This window comes from Oryx dammah, unplaced genomic scaffold (assembly GCF_014754425.2).
Source record: "Oryx dammah isolate SB20612 unplaced genomic scaffold, SCBI_Odam_1.1 HiC_scaffold_1, whole genome shotgun sequence".
Taxonomy (NCBI): Eukaryota; Metazoa; Chordata; class Mammalia; order Artiodactyla; family Bovidae; genus Oryx; species Oryx dammah.
In genome coordinates, this window is record NW_024070185.1 from 28,083,810 (window position 1) to 28,109,253 (window position 25,444).

Consider the following 25,444-nt stretch of genomic DNA (forward strand, 5'->3'; position numbering starts at 1 on the left):
TTACGTCCCTTGGTCATCTCTTCATCCACGCCCGTGCCACCTCACCCACATCCTCAAGTGCCCAGTGGTCTGCTTTTAGTCACTACAGATCATTTCCTGCTTTCCAGAATTCAGTATAAATTGGATCACAGAGTGTACACTCTTTACTGTCTGGCTTCTTTCTCCTCACAGAATTATTCCCTTCATCCATGTGGCTGCACATATTAACAGTTCACCTTGTGTTGTTAAAGTGCTCCACTGTGTTGATACATCACAACTGGTTTCTCAGTTCACCAACCGACGGACATTTGAATTGTTTCGGGTTTGGGCTGTACAAACCGACCTGCTGTGAACATTTGTGTATAAATCTTTATCTTTTGTTTCTCTGGGGTCCATAGTGAGGGACAGAATGACTGGGTCAGATGGCAGGTGTACATTAATGTTTTATGAAACTGCCAAACTGTTTCGCAAATTGTTTCTAATCTCACCAACACTTGACCATGGTGGCATGGTCATCTTTTGAGTTATCCGGGGGCCAGGGTTAGACATTCAAATAAGAACATAATGGTATCTCATTTTAGTTTCAATTTTCATTTTCCTAATAACTAATGACCCTGAGCATCGTTCTATATGTTTACTTACCATCGGTACATCTTCTCTGTTGAAGTTTCTGCTTAAATCTTTTCCTCATTTTTTAATTGGGCTTTTTTCTCTTATGATTGAATTTTGAGAATTTATTATATATTATATAAGTCATTTGTTGGATATGTGATTTGCAAATATTTACTCCCAAATATTGTCTACAGCTTCTCTTTTTATTCCTTAACGTCAGTGTCTTTCACATAGAAGCTTTCATTGTGACAAAGTCTAACTTATTAGTTAGGGCTGTGCGACTAGGCTATGGGACCACCATGCTGCACATGTCTCAGGATAATACTAGTAAAGAAGAGCCACATCTAGGATTCTATCAAATACAGACAGTTCATCAGTGACAGAGAAAGACTACTAATTTAATTTCCTTACTTAGATAAAATTTGGGCTAGAAAGGTCTGTATTTATTGTACTTACTCTATCATTTAGCCTTAGCTGAAGGTTTTTTAAATGCTCGGCTTGATTAATTTGATTCTTCCTCTTTTCTCCTGTCTTTTCTTTTTCTGCACATAGACAGAGCTGGTAATATATCACAACCAGAAAGGACATACATAAAAATAGGATAATCTAAAAACTAATCAAGCAGTCTGTGGAGAAGAAATGACTATACTTTTCTTTGAGCAAAGCATATTCCCATAATGTCTGCTACAGTTCAGAATCTAAACACAAAAAGATGAAAAAAGAAACAAAAACCCAAGTGCCCATCAACTGATGAGTGGACAAACAAAACATGGTATATCCACACAATAGAATATCACTTGGCCATTAAAAAGGAACTACGTACCAACACATGCCACAGCAGAGATTAACCTTGAAAACGTATGTTAAGTGAAAGATACCAGATACAACAGACTACATATTAAATAACATCATTTATATGAAATGGCCAGAATAAGCAAACCAGGAAATCCATGGAGACAGAAAGCTGTTTCCAGTAGCTGGAGACATGGGAAGGGAGGAATAAGCACTGACTGCTAATGGGCATAAAGTTTCATACTGGAGTGATAAGGATACTCTGGAGCCAGACGGCAGTAATGGTTTCATAACTCTGAGTTGCATACTTTAAAAAGGTGTAGTCAAAAAAAAAAAAAAGGTGTAGTCAATGAAACATAAATTATATTTCAATGAAAAAATAAAAGAATCCTTAAGTGCAAGAACTAGTGACATTTCAAAGAAGTGACAGCCATCTATGTCCAACTTCTTGATTTCTGTAAAAGAGTTCCTTTCAATGCTGACTTTGAACCCTTAGAACAAGGAATCTCCACTGCTTGTTTGTATAAAGCATGGTATATACCAGAGCAGAAAGATTCTTATGGCTAGACAGATTAAAATCAGTATTATCCTAGGTTGGGCCAACACTAGTAAAAAAAAAAAAAAAATTCTTTTAATGTAATGCCACAAGATGAAGTTCCTGTCCTTGAAGAACTAAAGCCAACTTTCTGAATATTCAAAATAGTTGTGTTAGGTTCTGCAAGCCAGAAGAAGTCTAACAAGTGTCAAGGAAATAATCCACAGACATTGAGAATAGAGATCAAAACAGGCAAAAAGCTAGCAGAGGGCAAATAGAAGAACCAGACTAATAATATTAAAATATTTATATTTTATATTTCATATTCAAAAGGCATCCACATAATTTTATCAAGTGTTATATTTTATTAAAATACAGACTATTCAGTGTTTCCATGATAAGAGTCAACAAGTCTTCACTTTTCATGTACTATTGTCATATTAATTTACCTGATTTTACTCCAAAAGTCAATTGGAGAAGGCAATGGCAACCCACTCCAGTATTCTTGCCTGGAGAATCCCGGGGACAGCAGAGCCTGGCGAGCTACAGCCCACGGGGTCACAAAGAGTCGGACACGACTGAGTGACTAACACATACACACACACTCCAAAAGTCAGTAGGATTTTTTTTCTACCTAAACCAAAATCACACAGGTTGAAATAATAAACCACAGATCACATTTCATACTTTCCTATTTTAAATGAAACACGCAGAAGAAAAATTTATAAACTGTTTATTATTACTAAAACAATCAGTAAAGACAGCAAAAAAATCTTCATATCTTTAAACAAATTTCTTCACAAAGTGCATTTTGTTGACAGACATAATTAAAATGTTAGTCCCTCAGTCATGTCTCACTCTTTGCCAGTCCATGGACTGTAGCCTGCCAGTCTCCTCTATCTACTGAATTCTCCAGGCAGGAATACTGGGGTGGGTAGCCATTCCCTTCTAACAAATTTTTTTTTTATTCTAGTCTGGTGAATTAATTCTTATATCCAGCAGAGGGTGCTAGAGGAACATCAACTTGCTGTTCACAAATATTTTTCTCCAGTATCACCTACAGAACTAACATAACAATCATAATCTGACTCCCATTAGTCTCCCATCCTAATATAATCAGCAAAGCAAGAGAAGAAAGAATAATAGAATTCAGATCAAAGTACAAAATCCAACACAAATTCATATACGCCACCAGCAAATTTAACTATATAGAAGTTTGCTTGTAGTACAAAGATTATACTATATACTGTCTGTTCCCTAATACTATGAACATTGGAGTTCTTCATATGACAAAAAATGATCACATATTTTATTATTTATTAGCTGGTTGTCACATCCTTTCTGACTTCAATATACTGCCAAGAGATTTTTACTCCAGTAAATTCTACTATTCATTGTACCCAATTTTTTTTAATTTTATGATTTATATCGCATTAATCAAATAATGGAAAAGGTCAGTTTTCATTCCAATCCCAAAGAAAGGCAATGCCAAAGAATGCTCAAACTACCGCACAATTGCACTCATCTCACACGCTAGTAAAGAAATGCTCAAAATTCTCCAAGCCAGGCTTCAGCAATACATGAACCGTGAACTTCCAGATGTTCAAGCTGGTTTTAGAAAAGGCAGAGGAACCAGAGATCAAATTGTCAACATCTGCTGGATCATGGTAAAAGCAAAAGAGTTCCAGAAAAACATCTACTTCTGCTTTATTGACTATGCCAAAGCCTTTGACTGTGTGGATCACAATAAACTGTGGAAAATTCTTCAAGAGATGGGAATACCAGACCACCTGACCTGCCTCTTGAGAAACCTATATGCAGGTCAGGAAGCAACAGTTAGAACTGGACATGGAACAACAGACTGGTTCCAAATAGGAAAAGGAGTACATCAAGGTTGTATATTGTCACCCTGTTTATTGAACTTCTATGCAGAGTACATCATGAGAAACACTGGGCTGGAAGAAGCACAAGCTGGAATCAAGATTGCTGGGGAAAATATCGATAACCTCAGATATGCAGATGACACCACCCTTATGGCAGAAAGTGAAGAGGAACTAAAAAGCCTCTTGATGAAAGTGAAAGAGGAGAGTGAAAAAGTTGGCTTAAAACTCAACATTCAGAAAACGAAGATCATGGCATCTGGTCCCATCACTTCATGGGAATAGATGGGGAAACAGTGGAAACAGTGTCAGACTTTATTTTGGGGGGGCTCCAAAATCACTGCAGATGGTGACTGCAGCCATGATATTAAAAGACACTTACTCCTTGGGAGGAAAGTTATGACCAACCTAGACAGCATATGAAAAAGCAGAGACGTTACTTTGTCAACAAAGGTCCGTCTAGTCAAGGCTATGGTTTTTCCAGTGGTCATGTATGGATATGAGAGTTGGACTGTGAAGAAAGCTGAGTGCCGAAGAATTGATGCTTTTGAGCTGTGGTGTTGGAGAAGACTCTTGAGAGTCCCTTGGACTGCAAGGAGAACCAACCAGTCCATTCTAAAGATCAGTCCTGGGTGTTCTTTGGAAGGACTGATGCTGAAGGTAAAACTCCAATACTCTGGCCACCTCATGCGAAGAGTTGACTCATTAGAAAAGACTCTGATGCTGGGAGGGATTGGGGGCAGGAGAAGGGGACGACAGACGATGAGATGGCTGGATGGCATCACCAACTCGATGGAAGTGAGTTTGAGTGAACTCTGGGTGTTGGTGATGGACAGGGAGGCCTGGCGTGCTGTAGTTCATGGGGTCGCAAAGAGTCGGACAGGACTGAGCGACTGAACTGAACTGAACTCACAATAAGCCCAATTAGATAGTCTGCTCCACTTAAGAAAAGTGAGCATTCATTCTTTGAATAAGGTAACATACACAGAAAACAGCATTCTATGATAACACAGGACATGAGCCAATTCCAGTTCAGCAGCAGAACTAACCAAACACATCCAGTCCATATTTGTTCCCCACATCACATCTGCTCCTACGGCTTCCACAGGCCTGCTCCAAAGTTTCACAAAAGTTATGAAAACATGCATACAATGAATTTGCTGAGAGACTGGGCAAAAACAGTTCCTACTATTATACATTCTTGCCTCCTCAAGTATACCCAGCCTGGAGGATTATATATGAACTTAAAGGGATCAATCAAGCAGAAAAACCTTCATATATGACATGCAGTCTATTAAAACGGACATCAAGAAAAAATAAGGGAGGAAATATCACACAAGTACCACTCATCAGAGATTTTTCAGTAGTGTGCTATACAGTACTGATTCCAAAAAAACCAGTGTACAAAATTTACCCCAGAATGTCAATAGCTGTATAAACAGAAAGTAGTTGTTTATTTAACTTTTGTTTCCGATTTTATCACCTGATACTTTTCATTAATGAATACTTCTAGAAGTAACCAATATAGTAATAATCCATCTTCAAGAAGATGATTCCAATGGGTTGATTAATTCTATAATGGTTACTTTAAAGGTAAGTATATATATTATATTTTAGTGGTTGTAAATAATATATATGTGTGTGTTAACAATTAACTATAATACTACCTGTGTGGGGAAAAGCAAGACTAGTTGCTATACTTGGAGTCCTTAAACTGAAGATCTCAAAGTATTTCATGTTATCAAAAAAGATATCTTAAAAAGTCAAAATCTCGAAGGAACAGAATTTACGAGCCACAGATTCTGATCAGCAGCGTAATAAATTAATTTAGCATCTTTAAAATCATCTTTACTTTAAAATTTCCAGTTTTAAAAATCCATTATGAACATAGATACAAAAATGTATAATACTTACAAGCACAACAGATAACCCAGGTGATTTCATTACTTATCATTTATAGTTGGTAATCAACACAAATAAGTATTTAAAAACCATGTCTACAAACACATGATGCCTTTAAAAATATGATTCATGTAAGGTTCTTTTCATGAACAATACAAAAGGTGCGATCCACTTTCCTTTTTCACTTGAGTATAGTATATGTATAAAGAAAAAAGTTACACTCTACCTTTCTTTACCATAATATAGAATATGACTGACAGGAGCAATTCAGAATTTATTTGCAAACACTGCTCTCTCTCCTCTATAATCTTCATGAAATTCTTCAGTTCTCTCAAAACTAGGTTTGCATCTTCTCTCTTCTCTTTTCTTATTGAGTTAAGCTTATTTCCCATGATAAAAAAAAAAAAAAAACCTCCCTTAGTTGTAAAGAGATTTATAAAAGCTACGGATATTTCTTTTTCCAGTTCACTTTTCCCTTGGTTCTCTGGTACCCAGCACCACATTCAGAAAATTGGACTGGGAGTTTGTTTTGTTTTGTTTTGTTTAATCTAAGAAACCATTGATCCATGTTAAGAAGATTAAGCCACATATATATAAACTTCTTTAGCCCAGGCACATAAAAAAAAATCACCTTTTCATGAAATGTAACTGCTAAAGCTTCATTAAAATTTAAATCATTTATTAGGGTAAATGTCTATTATATTAGCTTATTTAGTTTGCTATTACCGACATTAAATAATGTGCTCTATTAAATTAAAATTCCAACAATTTTCTCTTTACTATTATTTGATTTTATATTAATCCTTTTTAAAAAATAACACTGATTCAGTTCAGTTCAGTTCAGTCGCTCAGTCGTGTCCAACTCTTTGCAACTCCATGGACTGCAGCAAGCCAGGGTTCCCTGTCCATCGCCAACTCACAGAGCTTGCTCAAACTCATCTCCATCGAGTTGGTGATGCCATCCAACCACCTCATCTTCTGTCTTCCCCTTCTCCTTCTGCTTTCAATCTTTCTCAGCATCAGGTCTTTTCCAGTGAGTAAGTTTCTTCACATCAGGTGGCCAAAGTATTGCAGTTTCAGCTACAGTATCAGTCCTTCCAATGAATATTCAGGTCTGATTTCCTTTAGGATTGACTGGTTTGATCTCCTTGCAGTCCAAGGGACTTTCAAGAGTCTTCTTCAACACCACAGTTCAAAAGCATCAATTCTTCAGCGCTCAGCTTTCTTTAGAATCCAACTCTCACATCCACACACGACTACTGGAAAAACCACAGCTTTGACTAGATGGACTTTTGTTGGTAAAAGTAACATCTCTGCTTTTTAATGTGCTGTCTAGGTTGGTCATAACTTTTCTTCCAAGGAGCAAGTGTCTTTTAATTTCATGGCTGCAGTTACCATCTGCAGTGATTCTGGAGCCCAAAAAAATAAAGCCTCTCACTCTTTCCACTGTTTCCCCATCAATTTGCCATGAAGTGATGGGAGCAGATGCCATGATCTTCATTTTCTGAATGTTGAGTTTTAAGCCAGCTTTTTCACTCTCCTCTTTTACTTTCATCAAGAGGCTCTTTAGTTCATCTTCATTTTCTGCCATAAGGGTGGTGTCATCTGCATATCTGAGCTTATTGATGTTTCTCCCAGCAATCTTGATTGAGGCTTGTGCTTCATCCAGCCTGGCATTTCACATGATGTACTCTGCATACAAGTTAAATAAACAGGATGACAATATACAGCCTTGATATACTCCTTTCTCAATGTGGAACCAGTCTGTTGTTCCATGTCCAGTTCTAACTGTGGCTTCTTGACCTGCACACAGATTTCTCAGGAGGTAGGTCAGGTGGTCTGATTCCCGTCTCTTTAAGAATTTTCCACAGTTTGTTGTGATCCACACAGTCAAAGGCTTTGGCGTAGTCAATAAAGCAAAAATAGATGTTTTTCTGGAACTCTCTCGTTTTTTCGATGATCCAGTGGATGTTGGCAATTTGATCTCTGTGTCATACCTAGAATTACTAGTTCTTAATGACTCCATGCACATGTGCTCACTCACACAGTTGTAATAGAATATAAAACTAGCATAAACTGCTCTCTAGAAATTTAACTTCTCTGTAATTATATCATCATCTTGTCAAACAGCCAATATAAAATACCTTCACTTAAATATAAAGCAAAAATCTGTAAGGTCTCTAAACATGAAGAATTATAGATAAGTGAAAGGACTATACTTGTTCGTTTTGGTGGTGTTGTTCAGTCACTCAGTCATGTCTGACTCTTTGTGAGCCCACAGACTGCAGCATGCCAGGCTTCCCTGTCCCTCACTATCTCCCAGAGTTTGCTCAAAATGTCCATTGAGTCAATGATGCCATTCAAATATCTCACCCTCTGTCACACCTTTCTCTTCCTGCCCTCAATTTTTCCCGGCATCAGGGTCTTTTCCAATAAGCTGGCTCTTTGAATCAGTTGTCTAAAGTTTTGGAGCTTCAGCTTGAGCATCAGTCCTTCCAAAGAACATTCAGGGTTGATTTCCTTTAGGACTGACTCATTTGATCTCCTTGCTGTCCAAGGGACTCTCAAGAGTCTTCTCCAGCCCTACAGTTCAAAAGTGTCAATCTTCAGCACTCAGCCTTCTTTATGGTCTGACTCTCTCATCCATAAATGACTGTTGGAAAAACCATAGCTTTGACTATATGGACCTTTGTTGGCAAAGTCCATTTAGAAAATTCTTAAAAATAGAATAAAAATAGACTCTTTGGACACTCTCAAATCTTCAAATTCTCCAAAAGCAGAGACCTGGGATTATCTAAAGAATCCACAGGGTAGCTAAGAAAAATCTCAGTGTAAAACAAGCCTAAAACAGTTTTATATTTACAACATTAATCAGTTTAAAAATGAGACACTGGGGCAAGTAAGCATTTTAGAAGGAAAAAATCAATTCTGAGTTATCCAAAAACAAATCCTAAAGGTTAGGTATTAGATATTTCCTCAATTGAGTCAAAATTGACTTATCAAGAATCTTACCCACAAAAATCACTCTTACCTAGCACTTCTTCATACCTAGAAGAAATTAAAATGTTTTTAGTGATGATCACAGACTTTTATAGCAGCCTAAAGTGACTTCTAAATGATTTTTTTAATTCTAAGTATATTTAGAACTTTAACCCTGTTCTAATTCTTTTCTAATAGGCCATCTACAAACACATATTAAAAATGATTATATAAAATATGATTATACTTTGAGTCTTCTGCCTCAAAAAAGATTTTCAGCACAAAAAACAAGCTAAAAATATCACTTAAAATATAATCTCACTTTCATTTTTTTTCATTAGCCTTATATAAAATAAGGCCACATGTGGTAATAAGAGTATGAGTAATTTATCTTTGCCAAGTTCATATTTGGCATTAATAATAAGGAACCCATACCCCTATTTTCCTTATTATTAACATCTTACAATCACAGAGCACAAATAACTCATTAAAATGTATAATAGGAAAAAAAAATTAAAAAAAAAATGTATAATAGGTCTGACCCTCAGCTTCAGCGCACCGGGAGTCGGCGCTCCTCCATGAGGATGGGGTGAAAAAGTTTGTTTTGTGGGCGAGATGGCACCTCGGCATCCAGACAATGCTCCCACTGCAACCCTGCCACAGCTGGCCATTGCTTTTCTTCGGTTTCCCTGTCACTGCCCCGGGGCACGAAAGAGCTCTGCTGTCTGGACTGAAAAATGGGGGGCTTACTTGCAAGTGCGAGAGGGGGGTGTCCACTACTGGCTGGAAGTTGGTGCCGGTCCCCAATTTTTTTTTTTTTAATGTATGCTGCTGCCACTGCTAAGTCGCTTCAGTCGTGTCTGACTCTGTGCGACCCCATAGACGGCAGCCCACTAAGCTCCCCCATCCCTGGGATTCTCTAGGCAAGAATACTGGAGTAGGTTGCCATTTCCTTCTCCAATGCATGAAAGTGAAAAGTCAAAGTGAAGTCGCTCAGTCATGTCTGACTCTTCGCGACCCCATGGACTGCAGCCTACCAGGCTCCTCCGTCCATGGGATTTTCCAGGCAAGAGTACTGGAGGGGGGTATTTTTAATGTATAATGGACCTGAATAGATATTTCCCCAATGATATACAAATGACCAATAAGCACATGAAATGATATTCAACATCGTTAGTAATCAGAGAAATGCAAAGCAAAACCACAAGATACCATTATACATCCGCTAAAGTGGCTACAGTTGGAAATAATGATAATAGCAAGTGTTGGTGAGCATCTGAAGACACTGGAACCCTCATACATCACTGGTGGAAATGAAAAACAGGACTATCACTGTGTAAAACAGTCTGACAGCATCCCCAAAAGTTAAAAATAGTGCTATTGTGTCACCCAGCAGTTCCACTCCAAAGTGAAACCAAAGACACGTCCACACAAAACACTGTACATAAATGTCCATAGAGGCATTATCCATAATAGCCAAAAAGTGAAAACAACGTGCGTGTCTATCTCCTGATGAAAGGATACACAAAATGTGATCTTATACCCATATCGTAATAGAGAGGAATAAAGTGCTGATACGCAACACAACATGGATGAATCCTAACAACATCATGCTAACTGGAAAAACGTACAGAAGACCACATATCACATGATGCTGTTAATATGAAATGTCCAGAACAGGCTACAGAACCAGAGGTAGATTAATGTCCTTTTAGGATGAGAAGCTGGGGGAAGAGGAGAATGAGAACAGACAAATACATAGAAACAGAAGTAGATTAATGTCTTTTTAGGATGAGAGGATAGGGAAGTGGAGAGTGCTCGATCTTGGGTGTGGAGTTTCTTACTGAAGTGATGAAAACACACTCAAATAAATTGTTGTGATAGTTGTACAGCTCTGTGAATATAGTAAAGCCCACTGAACTGTACACTATAAATGGGTGAATTTGTAGCATGAAAATTATCTCAATAAAGTTTTTAGTATCATCAGTATAAAAATTTGACCTCCAGGCATCCACCTCCCCACCTTAACTAGCCCTACAACTACACCTCTCTAACCACTACACAGACTCACAAACTGGACGTTTATTACCTGGAAACTGTCAGTCTGAACCCAGGTTGGGCGTGGAGAGACATGAGGTGGGCAGATCAGGAGCAGGAGAGCTAGTACACAAGAGTGAAACCAGGGGAAATTCTGTACACTGAAGAGAATGATACACAGATTTTTCCTTCATTTCTTTCTTCCATTTAATAACCACCAAAGAGGAAACTGGCAGATCACTCCTTGTAGAACTCAAGAAACAGAAAACACCTATAGACTGTAATATTTCCCCAGTTGCCAATGAAAGATTCAGCACATCTCCTTGCTCTACAGTCAGGTTTCCCCAAGACCAATACTTGTATTTGAGTGCTACTCAGCATCTCCAACTGGATGTCTAATGGGCATGCCAATTTTAACATTATCTAAAACCAAACTCCTCGCCTTTCTCAAATTTACTCCACTTGCTTTCTTGCCCACACTGAGTAAACAGCAGCACCATTCCCCAAAGGCTCAAGCCAAAATCTTTGGCATTATTCTTTATTCCCTTTCTTTTTCTCTCACAAGCCAGGTCCAGTGAGTCTGCAAACCCTACTGGTTCTATCTTCTAAAAACACATACAAAATCTGACCACCTCCTCTCCCACTGCTGCTGCTGCTACTAAGTCACTTCAGTCGTGTCCGACTCTGTGCCCACCAGGCTAAGCCGTCCCTGGGATTCTCCAGGCAAGAGTACTGGAGTGGGTTGTCATTGCCTTCTCCTTCTTCTTTGGTCTAAAACACCACAATCTCTAATTATTTTAATAGTTTTCTAAGTGGCCTCTTACAATCTGTCTTCCAAAGAGTATACAGACAAATCAGAGGCGACACGTCACTCCTCTCCTCAAAACTGCCCAATGTCTTTATATCTCAGAAAGAAAGCCAAAGTTCTTACAAAATTCCAAAAGACCTTCGAGACTCTATAACATCTACGTACCATTCAATATACCCTACTAATCTCCTCTCTTGTTCAATACATGTCAACCACAATGGCCTACTTGCTGTTTCTCATACTTTTCAAGCACATTCACATCTCGTGGCCTTTCTACTTTCTATTCCTATGTCTCCTGCATTGGTAGGAAGATTCTTTACCACTAAGCCAACAGGGAAGCCCTCCACTGAATTTTTTTATTGGAACTGCTTTAACCCATAATAGAATTTAGGGAGCATTCATATCTATACACTGTCAAGTGTTTCCAAAATGTTTCACCATTTTCTCTTAAGACTCTCAGTTATAATTCATAATTTTTAATGTACTTGTTGTTAGCTGTATTTCTATTTTGTCACTGTGGTAACAGAAACATTTTTAGTATCTTATTCTCTGAATATTGCTGGTATATAAGATATAAACATAATTGTTACATATTATTTTCTTCTTGACCTTCTTATTGAATGTTCTTACTGGCGTCAATAATTTCAAAGTTGATTTTCTTGACCATTTAGGGTTATTACCATATTATCTAAAAATAATAAGAATCATACCTCTTTCTTTCCAAAAACTATAATTCTTGTTGTTCTTACTTTTATATATTTTTGGCTAAAATTCTTGGCACAATGTTAAATGACAGAAGTGAGTTTAACAAGAGTACCTTCAGCATTTTATCATTAAATACTCTTTACCTTATAAGAATTATAAATTATGTTTAAGAGTGCTTTATTTTTGAAATAATTTCCCACAAAGAAAAAGAAAATCCTTTTTTAAAATTAACAAATAAGTTAGATATCTCTCAAGATTAAAGGAGTTATCAGTATCATTTACCCATAAAAATCACATTTTTTTATTCTTAAATTAATGCTTCTCTCCCATCTAATGTCTAACTTGAAAAACATTTCACAAAACTAAGCAGCTACACAGGATTCAAACACTCAAAATTAGAATTTAATATTAGGTATACAAAATCTTTTCCTGTATTGCTTCCCCAACCCTGTAATGTTAACAGTTACCTTCAAACTTTCCAAATTTTTCAGGACAATTAATTGTTTTAAATGAGTATTTTTTAATTAGGAGCAAAATAAAACGTACTCAGATACAAAAGTTTTTAAGGAAGCCAATATTCAATATAAATAAATGTAAAAATTTTGTTTTATTGCAGAGAAAAACTTTCTTTGACCTTAAATTACCTACTGGACAATATATATATGCTATTAAAAAAAATGAAAAAATATACCTCAAACTCTTTTCTAAGACGTTCCTCTCGTTGAGTACTAAATTCAAGTTCACTTGTTTGTCGCCGTAAAAGGTCAGAGCACTCCGTGTGTTCAGCTTCTAATTTTTCTACTTTCTTGTGCATATTTTGTACAGCATTATCTTGCTCCTAGAAAATAGTTCATTTCTGCATCATTAAAGTTTATAAGCCAACAATGACTAAAATTTAATGAGCGACTAAACCTGTACTTCAACCATCATAATAGGTTCATTTATATAAGCAAGAGAGGTCTAGATATTATTCAGTGATGTTTCAGAATATACATGTATTTTAAAAGCACTACTGGAGCTTTATAATTAATACACGTTACAACTGAAAATATATATAGCTTACTATAATGTTTGCTAGTTCAACTGACCTCTGAGAATATTTACATAAAGTTCAACTGTCATATACTAGGTTTTTCCTTCTCATTAAATTTTTATTTAAATATTTAGTAAAACAAATGTATATTTCTCCTTTGTGTGATAAGGAATGATTAGCTTGACTACCTAATAATGACCCTTGAGAGATTTTTATGTGAGTTCATACTTTCTATGCTTACAGTTTTTAAAGTTGCAACCACTAGATGGCTGTATTTCATTTTCTCTTCAGTTTTCAAGATTTTAAATCTTTGCTGTACTACCAAAAAAAAATAGCATCAAGTAGTTCTATTTAAATCTCTCAATCTTCTTTTCCACCTAAACTCAGAAATCAGTTTAATTTTATGGAAATTCAAATATAAAGTTAACACACATATCAAAGGTATTTCCACAGTAAGTAATCTAGATTCATCATTCTCACTTAAGGTCTTTGACAAAGTCCTGTTTACCATTTTTCCCTCACCAGCATCATCTTATTCGGGAACATACACACATAGATTACACACAAATATACATGTTTCCACATATTCCCAGCCACTCAAAAGTTGTCATCAGAGTCTGAGTGAGAATGTTGCAAGCGCCAAATATAATTCTCTATAAAAGAGTCTAAGTTTGGAAAGGACCCGGCAGCATAGTCCACAATCAAAGAGTGAAGAACAAAATTTAAATTCCTTCTCTTCACATTCCCTCACGTATAATTTATAATTTATATTCATATGAACTCTTAAGAATTATTTTCTTCAGGTAATGGAAATTCCTTAATATACAGAAGTTCATCTACTTATACGTTTTCACTCTTTAAGCTATCATAGATAAGAACAAAGCTGGGTACCACAGCAAGAGTGTGCCAACACTGTCTGCAACCAACAGAAGCACTCACAGTTTTTACCATGACTCTCCGGATTCAGAAACAAACGGTATGATGAATACCGTTATGTAATCTGATTACATCATAAGAGTACCTTCATATATGACAGCATGTTTAAGACCGTTAAGCATACACAAGAATCAGATACCATTATTATTCTACATGCTAGGACCTTCTCGTTTAAGCAGTCAATAGTATTAATTCAAATCCACTCTTAAATTACATGCCTTCTTCATTTACAGATACATAATCTCCAACTTTCAACCATCTACTTAGACTACTGTGTATACATTAAAAAGAATAAAGAGCAATTCACAAAGCTAATTACAAAGTAATACAAGTAACTTGAAATTTAAAAAAGTCTATAACCAGGAAAACTTATCTCATAGTGGATGGCAGTTATTTCAAGCACTATTAAATCAAGTGAAAGCTGTTAAAATACTCAGTAAGTCTCACAGGATTTATCAGATGACTTGTGATTCCCATTTTATTGATAAATAATATAGAAAGAATACAATCATTCCAAATACTACACTAATGGATTCCCATCATTCCATGTGAGTTTGAATTTAATCCTATAAAAAAGAACTGGAAAATGAACTGCTGATCAGTTAGCACTTTTACTTTATGACGCTTGACTTATATTAAATATCACTTAACAGACAGCTTTCAAATAAAAGTCTTTCGAGATGTAGATGAAATTCTGACCTAAAAATCACAGTTTTAATGCAGAAGTTGTCATCACTAATATGTGATAATTACTATACATTATTGGATGTAGATATAAACATACCTACACAGTTTTTTCTAGGAAAAAAAAAAAAGTTTTCCTCAGTATAGTGTAGTTTTTAGGAATTCTATTCACATTCTAGTCACATAATTATGTAAGAAACTTATATTACAGAATTAAGCTAACAGATTACATTAATTAAAATTACCTTGATTAGTTTCCTAATGTTAGACTCACTTGGCATTTCTTATATAAAGGCTTTTTATATTTTATCTTTTTTTCTATTTTGCTATATTCAGTTGGCTAATTTTATATAATATTTTTGCACCTATATTCATGAGTGAGATTGACTATAATTATCTTTTCTTATATCCTTGTCAGTTTAGTGTCAGGATTATTAGTTTGGTATGTTATCAAGATAACATACTTATCTTTCTTATTTTCTGGTAGAGTTTAAAGAAGACTGAAATTATTTGCTCCCTGACTGTTTCTTTCTGTTTATTCATAGAGCAATATAAGCCTGGGATTTTGACAATGATTCAATCTAGTTTTCTGCTTCCTTCATCTTCGTTAGTTGGGGAAGGTAGGAGGGTTTTATCTGTTTCAAATATCCACCAGATAATCCTACAGCAAAGATCATGGTTGAAGGAGCTAATACTGAAAAGCTTCCAATAAGTTTTTTAGTCCCTCACTCTTAAACACAAGAAAACGTGATATTTTAAAAATTCCCCAACATAAAAGATGAGTTCTAAATCAAACAGGGAGGACAAAAAACATTCCCTGAGAGGAATATATACAAAGAGAAGAAAACTTCAGAATATCTTCAGAAAACATAAATAGTTCCAGAAAGGCAGAGTAAGAACCACCAAAAATTCTTTCCTCCATTACAGCTACAAGAACACTGGCAAGGACTTCCTTGGTGGTACAGTGGGTAAGAATCTACCTGCCAGTGCAGGAGACATGGGTTCAATCCCTAGTCTGGGAAGATTCCACACGCTGCGGAGCAACTAAGCTCCTGCGTCACAACTACTGAGCCAACACTCCATCTTGATCTATCAAGATCAAATTTTTTCATAACTAGAAATTAACCAAAGGCTTACAATTTACCTAACAAGCATTTTATCTATAAAAAATCATCTGAATCTCAGTAAGAACAGCAAGTTTTGAGGCATTTAAATTTGCCCCAATTCCACACTCCCTTCCTCCAACTCCTGATGGCCTTGAAAATCAATAGTGTTAATATAACAGCCAAGACATGGAAATAACCTTAATGTCCAACAGTGGATAAACAGATTAAAAAAATATGGTATATAGCAGACAGATGCATGTGTGTATATAATATATATACAGTTGGCTCTGGAACAATTTGGGTATCTGTTTGAACTGCATCGGTCCACTTCTACATAATTTTTTTCAATAAATACTTTGGATAATTTTTTGGAGATTTGTGACAATTTGAAAAACCTCACAAATTGCATAGCCTAGAAATAGTTTTTAAAAATTTTAAGTTAGGTATGTCAAGAATGCATAAAAAGATGTAGGTTCTAGTCCATTTTATCATTTACCACTATAAAATATACATAAATCTATTATTAAAAATTAAAATTTATCAAAACTTATGCACATACAGACTGTACATGGCCTCACATTCCAAAGAAATGTAAACATAAAGATGCAATGTTATAACTCCATAAGATTAACTGTAATCATAGTGTATGACTGTAATAATTTTGTATCCACCTCCTGTTGCTTTGCTCAAGTGAGCTCAAATGTTACAAGTATCTGCTTAAAATGGGCATAATGCTAGTCATCTCCACATGAGCAATTCATCTTTCCAGTAAGTTTCATATTGCAGCAAAAAGTGATTGATCAATCTCTCTCTCTCTCTCAGTTCTCACTTTTTTCACTGTTTAGTGCAATACTGTAAACCCTGAATAACACCACGGGACCCATATAAAGTATCACAACTGATGTTGGAAGTACTCCCTAGAAGCAAAGAAAAATCATGACATAACAAGAAAAAGTTGAACTGCCTGATCGGTACCATAGCTTCAGGTCTATAGCTGTGACTGCCTGCCATTTCAAGATAAATGAATCTAGTGTAGGGACCATTATAAAAGAAAAAGAAATCAGTGATGCCATGGCCACAGCTACAAGAGCAGGTGTGAAAACTTTGCACTTCTGGCGATATATCTTTTTTATCTTATACTGAAAAGGCAGCTTTTAGGTGGGTGCAGCATTGCTCTAAGAAAGCCATACCTATAGACTCTAACATGATTAGGAAAAAAGCAAAGTCACTGTATGACTACTTAAAGCAAAAGGAAGGTGAAGGACCTAAAGCTGGAGAGTTTAATGCCAGCAAACAATGGTTTGATAATTTTAAAAAGAGGTTTCGCTTTAAAAAATGCAAAGATAACAGGAAAAGCAACTTCTGACAACTGAGAGGCAGCAGATAAGTTCCCAGATTCCTTTAAGAAAATCACTGAGGACTAAGACATGGCACAAATGAACCTGTCTACAAAACAGAAACAGACTCACAGACACAGAGAACAGACTTGTTGCTAAGGAGGAGGCGGGAAGATGAAGATGGACTGGGAGTCTGGGGTTGCTAGACAGAAACTATTGCATTTAGAATGGATAAACAACCTTCTATTATATAGCACAAGAAACTACTAATATATTCAATCTGCTAGGATAAACCATATGGAAAAGAATATTTTTTAAAATGTATATATGTTTTTAAAATCACTTTTAAATCATTTTAAGTTACTTTGTTGTACAGAAGAAATTAGCACAACGTTGTAAATCAACTATAATTCAATTTAAAAACAAGAAAATCACTGAGGAGAAAGGATATCTGCCTGAACAGGTTTTTAATGCAGACCAAAATGCCTCATTCTAGAAAAAATAACCAATGACATTTATTCATAAGGAAGAGAAGCAAGCATATAGGGTTCAAGGCAGGAAGAAATAGACTAACTCTATTGTTCTGTGCAAATGAAGTTGGATTTATGATCAGTTCTGCCCTTTTCTATAAAGCTGCTAACCCCTGAGCTGAACGTCCCTTGGCTATACAAGGGACAAGAAGGCCTAAACAACAAGAATACGTTTTCTGGATTGGGTCCATAGATGCTTTGTCCTTAAAGTCAGGAAATATCTTGCCAATAAGTGACTGCCTTTTAAAGATTTCTTGTCATTGAACAAGCCGCCCCTGGCCACCCATAACCCCATATGTTTAACACTCAGTTCAGTTCAGTCGCTCAGTTGTGTCCAACTCTTTGTGACTCCATAGACTGCAGGACGCCATGCCTCCCTGTCCATCACCAACCCCTGGAAATTACTCAAACTCATGTCCATTGAGTAGGTGATGCCACCCAACCATCTCATCCTCTGTCGTCCCCTTCTCCTCCCACCTTCAATCTTTCCCAGCATCAGGGTCTTTTCCAGGGAGTCAGCACTTCACATCAGGTGGCCAAAGGATTGGAGTTTCAGCTTCAACATCAGTCCTTCCAATGAACACCCAGGACTGATCTCCTTTAGGATGGACTGGTTGGATCTCCTTGCAGTCCCAGGGACTCTCAAGAGTTTTCTCCAACACCACAGTTCCAAAGCATGAATTCCTCAGCACTCACCTTTCATATACTCCAACTCTCATATCCATACATGACCACTGGAAAAACCATAGCCTTGACTAGATGGACCTTTGTTGGCAAAGCAATGTCTCTACTTTTGAATATGCTATCGAGGTTGGTCATAACTTTACTTCCAAGGAGTAAGCGTCTTTTAATTTCATGATCGTAGTCTCCATCTGCAGTGATTTTGGAGCCCAAAAAAATAAAGTCTGTAACTGTTTCCACTGTTTCTGCATCTATTTGCCATGAAGTGATGGGACCTGATGCCATGATCTTAGTTTTCTGAATGTGGAGAGGTCTGACAGATGTGGTCTACTAGAGAAGGGAATGGCAAACCACCCTCAGTATTCTTGCCTTGAGAACCCCATGCGCAGTATGAAAGGCAAAATGATAGGACACTGAAAGATGAACTCCCCAGGCCAGAAGGTACCCAATATGCTAGTGGAGATCAGTGGAGAAATAACTCCAGAAAGAATGAAGAGATGGAGCCAAAGCAAAAACACCACCCAGTTGTGGATGGGACTGGTGATACAAGCAAGGTTCGATGCTGTACAGAGCAATACTGCATAGGAACCTGCAATGTTAGGTCCATGAATCAAGGCAAATTGGAAGTGGTCAAACAGGAGATGGCAAGAGTGAACATCAACATTCTAGGAATCAGTGAACTAAGATGGACTGGAATGGGTGAATTTAACTCAGATGACCATTATATCTACTACTGTGGGCAGGAATCCCTTAGAAGAAATGGAGTAGCCATCATGGTCAACAAAAGAGTCTGAAATGCAGTACTTGGATGCAATCTCAAAAACGACAGAATGATCTCTGTTCGTTCCCAAGGCAAACCATTCAATATCACAGTAATCCAAGTCTATGCCCCGACCTGGAATGCTGAAAAAGCTGAAGCTGATCGGTTCTATGAAGACCTACAAGACCTTCTAGAAGTAACACCCAAAAAAGATGTCCTTTTCATTATGAGGGACTGGAACGCAAAAGTAGGAAGTCAAGAAACACCTGGAGTAACGGGCAAATTTAGCGTTAGAGTACAAAATGAAGCAGGCAGGGCTAGGGCTAGTTGAGTTCTGCCAAGAGAATGCACTGGTCAGACCAAATACCCTCTTCCAACAACACAAGAGAAGACTCTACACATGGACATCACTAGATGGTCAACACTAAAATCAGACTCATTATATTCTTTGCAGCCAAAGATGGAGAAGCTCTATACAGTCAGCAAAAACAAGACCAGGAGCTGACTGTGGCTCAGATCATGAACTCCTTATTGCCAGATTCAGACTTAAATTGAAGAAATGGGGAAAACCACTAGACCACTCAGGTATGACATAAATAAAATCCCTTATTACTATACAGTGGAAGTGAAAAATAGATTTAAGGGACTAGATCTGATAGACAGGGTGCCTGATGAACTATGAACGGAGGTTCGTGACACTGTACAGGAGACAGGGATTAAGACCATCCTCAAGAAAAAGAAATGTAAAATGGCTGTCTGAGGAGGCCTTACAAATAGCTGTGACAAGAACAGAAGCGAAAGGAAAGATATACCCATTTGAATGCAGCGTTCCAAAGAAAAGCAAGGAGAGATAAGAAAGTCTTCCTCAGTGATCAGTGCAAAGAAAAATAGGGAAAAAATAGAATGGGAAAGACTAGAGATCTCTTCAAGAAAATGAGAAATACCAAGGGAACATTTCAGCAAAGATGGGCTCAATAAAGGATAGAAATGGTATGGACCTAACAGAAGCAGAAGATGTTAAGAAAAGGTGGCAAGAATACACAGAAGAACTGTACAAAACAGATCTTCACGACCCAAATAATCATGGTGTGATCAATCACACTCACCTAGAGCCAGACATACTGGAATATGAACTCAAGTGGGCCTTAGGAAGCATCACTAAGAACAAAGCTAGTGGAGATGATGGAATTACAGTTGTGCTATTTGAAATCCTGAAAGATGATGCTGTGAGAGTGCTGCACTCAATACGCCAGCAAATTTGGAAAATTCAGCAGTGGCCATAGGACTGGAAAAGGTCAGTTTTCATGCCAATTCCTAAGAAAGGTAATGCCAAAGAATGCTCAAACTACCGCACAATTGCACTCATCTCACACGCTAGTAAAGTAATGCTCAAAATTCTCCAAGCCAGGCTTCAGCAATACATGAACCATGAACTTCCAAATGTTCAAGCTGGTTTTAAAAAAAGCAGAGGAACCAGAGATCAAATTGCCAACATCCACTGGATCATCAAACAAGCAAGAGAGCTCCAGAAAAACATCTATTTCTGCTTTATTGACTATGCCAAAGCCTTTGACCGTGTGGATCACAATAAACAGTGGAAAATTCTGAAAAAGATGGGAATACCAGACCACCTGACCTGCCTCTTGAGAAACTTCTATGCAGGTCAGGAAGCAACAGTTAGAATTGGACATGGAACAACAAACTGGTTCGAAATAGGAAAAGGAGTACGTCAAGGCTGTAGATTGTCACCCTGCTTATTTAATTTATATGCAGAGTACATCATGAGAAATGCTGGCCTGGAAGAAACACAAGCTGGAATCAAGATTGCCAGGAGAAATATCAATAACCTCAGATATGCAGATGACACCACCCTTATGGCAGAAAGTGAGGAGGAAAAAGCCTCTTGATGAAAGTGAAAGAGGTGAGTGAAAAAGTTGGCTTAAAGCTCATTCAGAAAACTAAGATCATGGCATCAGGTCCCATCACTTCATGGCAAATAGATGCAGAAACAGTGGAAACAGTGTCAGACTTTATGTTTTTGGCCTCCAAAATCACTGCAGATGGTGATTGCAGCCATGAAATTAAAAGATGCTTACTCCTTGGAAGGAAAGTTATGACCAACCTAGACAGCATATTCAAAAGCAGAGACATTACTTTGTCAACAATGGTCCACCTAGTCAAGGCTATGGTTTTTCCATGAGTCATGTATGGATGTGAGAGCTGGACAATAAGAAAGCTGAGTGCCAAAAGAATTGATGCTTTTGAACTGTGATGTTGGAGAAGACTCTTGAGAGTCCCTTGGACTGCAAGGAGATCCAACCAGTCTATCCTAAAGGAGATCAGTCCTTGCTGTTCATTGGAAGGACTGATGTTGAAACTGAAACTCCAATACTTTGGCCACCTGATGCAAAGAGCTGAATCATCTGAAAAGACACTGATGCTGGGAGGGGTTGGAGGCAGGAGAAGCAGGAGATGACAGAGGATGAGATGGTTGGATGGTATCACCGACTCAATGGACATGGGTTTGGGTAGACTCAGGCAGTTGGTGATGGACAGGGAGGCCTGGCATGCTGCAGCGCAAAGAGTCAGACACAAGTGAGCGACTGAACTGAACTGAACTGACCTTTAAGCCAAATTTCACTCTCCTCTTTCACTTTCATCAAGAGGCTTTTTAGTTCCTCTTCACTTTCTGCCATAAAGGTGGTGTCATCTGCATATCTGAGGTTATTGATATTTCTCCCAGCAATCTTGATTCCAGCTTGTGCTTCATCCAGCCCAGCGTCTCTCATGATGCACTCTGCATATAAGTTAAATACGCACAGTGACAATATACAGCCTTGAGGTACTCTTTTTCCTATTTGGAACCAGTCTGTTATTCCATGTCCAGTTCTAACTGTTGCTTCCTGACCTACATACAGATTTCTCAAGAGGCAGGTCAGGTGGTCTGGTATCCCATCTCTTTCAGAATTTTCCACTGTTTTTTGTGATCCACACAGTCAAAGGCTTTGGCATAGTCAATAAAGCAGAAATAGATGTTTTGCTGGAACTCTCTTGCTTTTTCCATGATCCAGTGGATGTTCCAATTTGATCTCTGGTTCCTCTGCCTTTTCTAAAACCAGCTTGAACATCTGGAAGTTCACGGTTCACGTATTACTGAAGCCTGGCTTGGAGAATTTTGAGCATTACTTTACTAGCGTGTGAGATGAGTGCAATTGTGCGGTAGTTTGAACATTCTTTGGCATTGCCTTTCTTTGGGATTGGAATGAAAACTGACCTTTTCCAGTCCTGTGGCCACTGCTGAGTTTTCCAAATTTGCTGGTGTATTGAGTGCAGCACTTTCACAGCATCATCTTTCAGGATTTGAAATAGCGCAACTGTAATTCCATCATCTCCACTAGCTTTGTTCTTAGTGATGCTTCCTAAGGCCCACTTGACTTCACATTCCAGGATGTCTGGCTCTAGGTGAGTGATCACACCATTGTGATTATCTGGGTCGTGAAGCTCTTTTTTTGTACAGTTCTTCTGTGTATTCTTGCCACCTCTTCTTAATATCTTCAGCTTCTGTTAGGTCCATTTCTGTCCTTTATTGAGCCCATCTTTGCATGAAATGTTCCCTTGGTATCTCTCATTTTCTTGAAGAGATCTCTAGTCTTTCCCATTTATTATTTTCCTCTATTTCTTTGCATTGATCACTGAGGAAGGCTTTTTTATCTCTCCTTGCTATTATTTGGAACTCTGCATTCAAATGGGTATATCTTTCCTTTTTATCTTTGCTTTTCACCTCTCTTCTTTTTACAGCTCTTTGTAAGGCCTCCTCAGACAGCCATGGATGGAGGTTTCATGACATTGTACAGGAGACAGGGAGCAACACCATCCCAAAGAAAAAGAATTGTTTAACACTAAAGACACTGAAATGGTCTACCTGCCCAAAACACAACATCTCTAATTCAGGCTCTAGATCAGGGGGTCATAAAGTCCCTTTCACAAATCACTGCCTTGTTGTGGCGAAGGGGCTTGCATAACTCAATGAAGCTATGAGCCATGCCATGTAAAGCCACCAAAGATGGACGGGTCATAGTGGAAAGTTGTGACAATATGTGATCCACTGGAGGAGGGAATGGCAAACCACCCCAGTGTACTTGCCGTGAGAACCTCATGAACTGTATAAAAAGACAAAAAGATACGACATGGAAAGATGAGTCCTCCAGGTCAGAAGGTGTCCAATATGCTACTAAAGCCCCAAAAAGAACAAAGCAGCTGGGCCAAAGTGGAAATGATGCTCGGCTGTGGCTATGTCTGGGATGGAAGTAAACTCTGATGCTGCAAAGAACAGTATTACATATGAACCTAGAATGTTAGGTCCATAAATCAAGGTAAACTGGAAGTGGTCAAGCAGGAAATGGTAAGAATAAACATCAACATCTTAGAAATCAGTGAATTAAAACGGACAGGAACAGGCAAATTGAATTCAGATGACCATTATATCTACTACTGCAGGCAAGATTCCCACAGAAGAAATGGAGCAGCCTTCAAGGTCAACAAGAGTCCAAAATGCAGTACTTGGGTGCAGCCTCAAAAATGACAGAATGATCTTGGTTCGTTTCCAAGGCAAACTATTAAACATCACAGCAATTCAGGCTTATACCTCTACTACCAATGCCCAAGAAGCTGAAGCTGATCAGTTCTATGAAGACCCAGAAGATCTCCTAGAACACTTTAAAAAGATGTTATAATCATCACTAGGATTGGAATGCAAAAGCAGGAAGTCAAGAGATACCTGGAGTTAACAGGCCAGTTTGGCCTTGGAGTAAAAAATGAAGCAGGGCAAAGGTTAACTGAATTCTGCCAAGAGAATGTACTGTTTATAGAAAACACCCTTTTTCAACAACACAAGAGATGACTATATACATGGACATCACCAAATGGTCAATACTGAAATCAAGCTGATTAAATTCTTTGTAGCCAAAGATGGAACAGCTGTACACAGTCAACAAAAACAAGACCTGGAGCTAACTGTGGCTCAGATAATCAGTTTCTCATAGCAAAATTCAGGCTTAAACTAAAGAAAGCGGGAAAACCACTAAGCTAGCCAGGTACGACTTAAATCAAATCCCCTATAATATGCAGTGGAGGTGATGAACAGATTCAAGGGATGAGAGCTAGTAAACAGTGTGCCTGAGGAACTATGGACAGAGGTCGGTAATATTGTACAGGAGGCAGCGAACAAACCATCCAAAGAAAAAGAGAAGTAAGAAGGAAAGTGGTTATCCAAGGAGGCTTTACAAATAGTTGAAGAATGAAGAAAAGCAAAAAGCAAGGGAGAAAGGGAAATGTACACCCAGCTAAACACAGAGTTCCAGAGAATTACAAGGGGAGAAAAGAAGGCCTTCTTCAATGAACAGTGCATAAAAATAGAGGAAAACAACAGAAGGGGAAAGACTAGAGATCTCTTCAGGGAAACTGGAACTAGCAAGGGTACACGCCATCCAAAGATGGGTACAATAAAAGACAGAAACAGTAGAGGTATAGAAGAAGTAGAAGAGATCAAGAAGAGATGGAAAAATACATAGAAGAACCGTACAAAAAAGATGTTAATGATCCAGATAACCACAATGGTGTGGTCAGTCACCCAGAGCCAGACATTTTGCAGTGTTAAGTCAAGCGGACCTTAGGAAGCACTGCTGTCAATAAAGCTAGTGGATGCGATGGAATTCCAGTAGAGCTATTCAAAACCCTGAAAGATGATGCTATCAAAGTATTGCACTCAATATGTCAGCAAATCTGGAAGACCCAGCAGTGGCCACAGGAAAAGGTCAATCCTCATCCCAATTCCCAAGAAGAGTAGTACTAAAGAATGTTCTGACCATCAGACATTTGCACGCATCTCCCATGCTAGTAAGGTCATGCTGAAAATCTTGCATTCTAGGCTTCAGCATTAACGTGAACCAAGAACTTCCAGATACTCAAGCTGGGTTTAGAAAAGGCAGAGGAACCAGAGATCAAATTGCCAACATTTGCTGGATCATAGAGAAAGCACAGTAATTCCAGAAAAACATCTAGTTTCATCAACTACACTAAAATTTTTGACCGTGTGGATCATAACACAATGTGAAAGCTCTTAAAGAGATGGGAATACCAGACCATCTTA

The 25,444-nt window shown here is 37.8% G+C and overlaps 1 protein-coding gene across 4 annotated transcripts in view; it reads right to left on the reverse strand.

Annotated features, from left to right (window-relative positions):
- CCDC171 (coiled-coil domain containing 171) overlaps positions 1-25,444 on the reverse strand; it is a 333,839-nt gene that overhangs the window by 267,611 nt on the left and 40,784 nt on the right. For all 4 annotated transcript variants that reach the window (XM_040240019.1, XM_040240011.1, XM_040239996.1 and 1 more), the window contains one exon: positions 12,921-13,067. In XM_040240019.1, the coding sequence (XP_040095953.1) occupies positions 12,921-13,067 (147 nt within the window). The remainder of the gene's footprint in view (positions 1-12,920; positions 13,068-25,444) is intronic.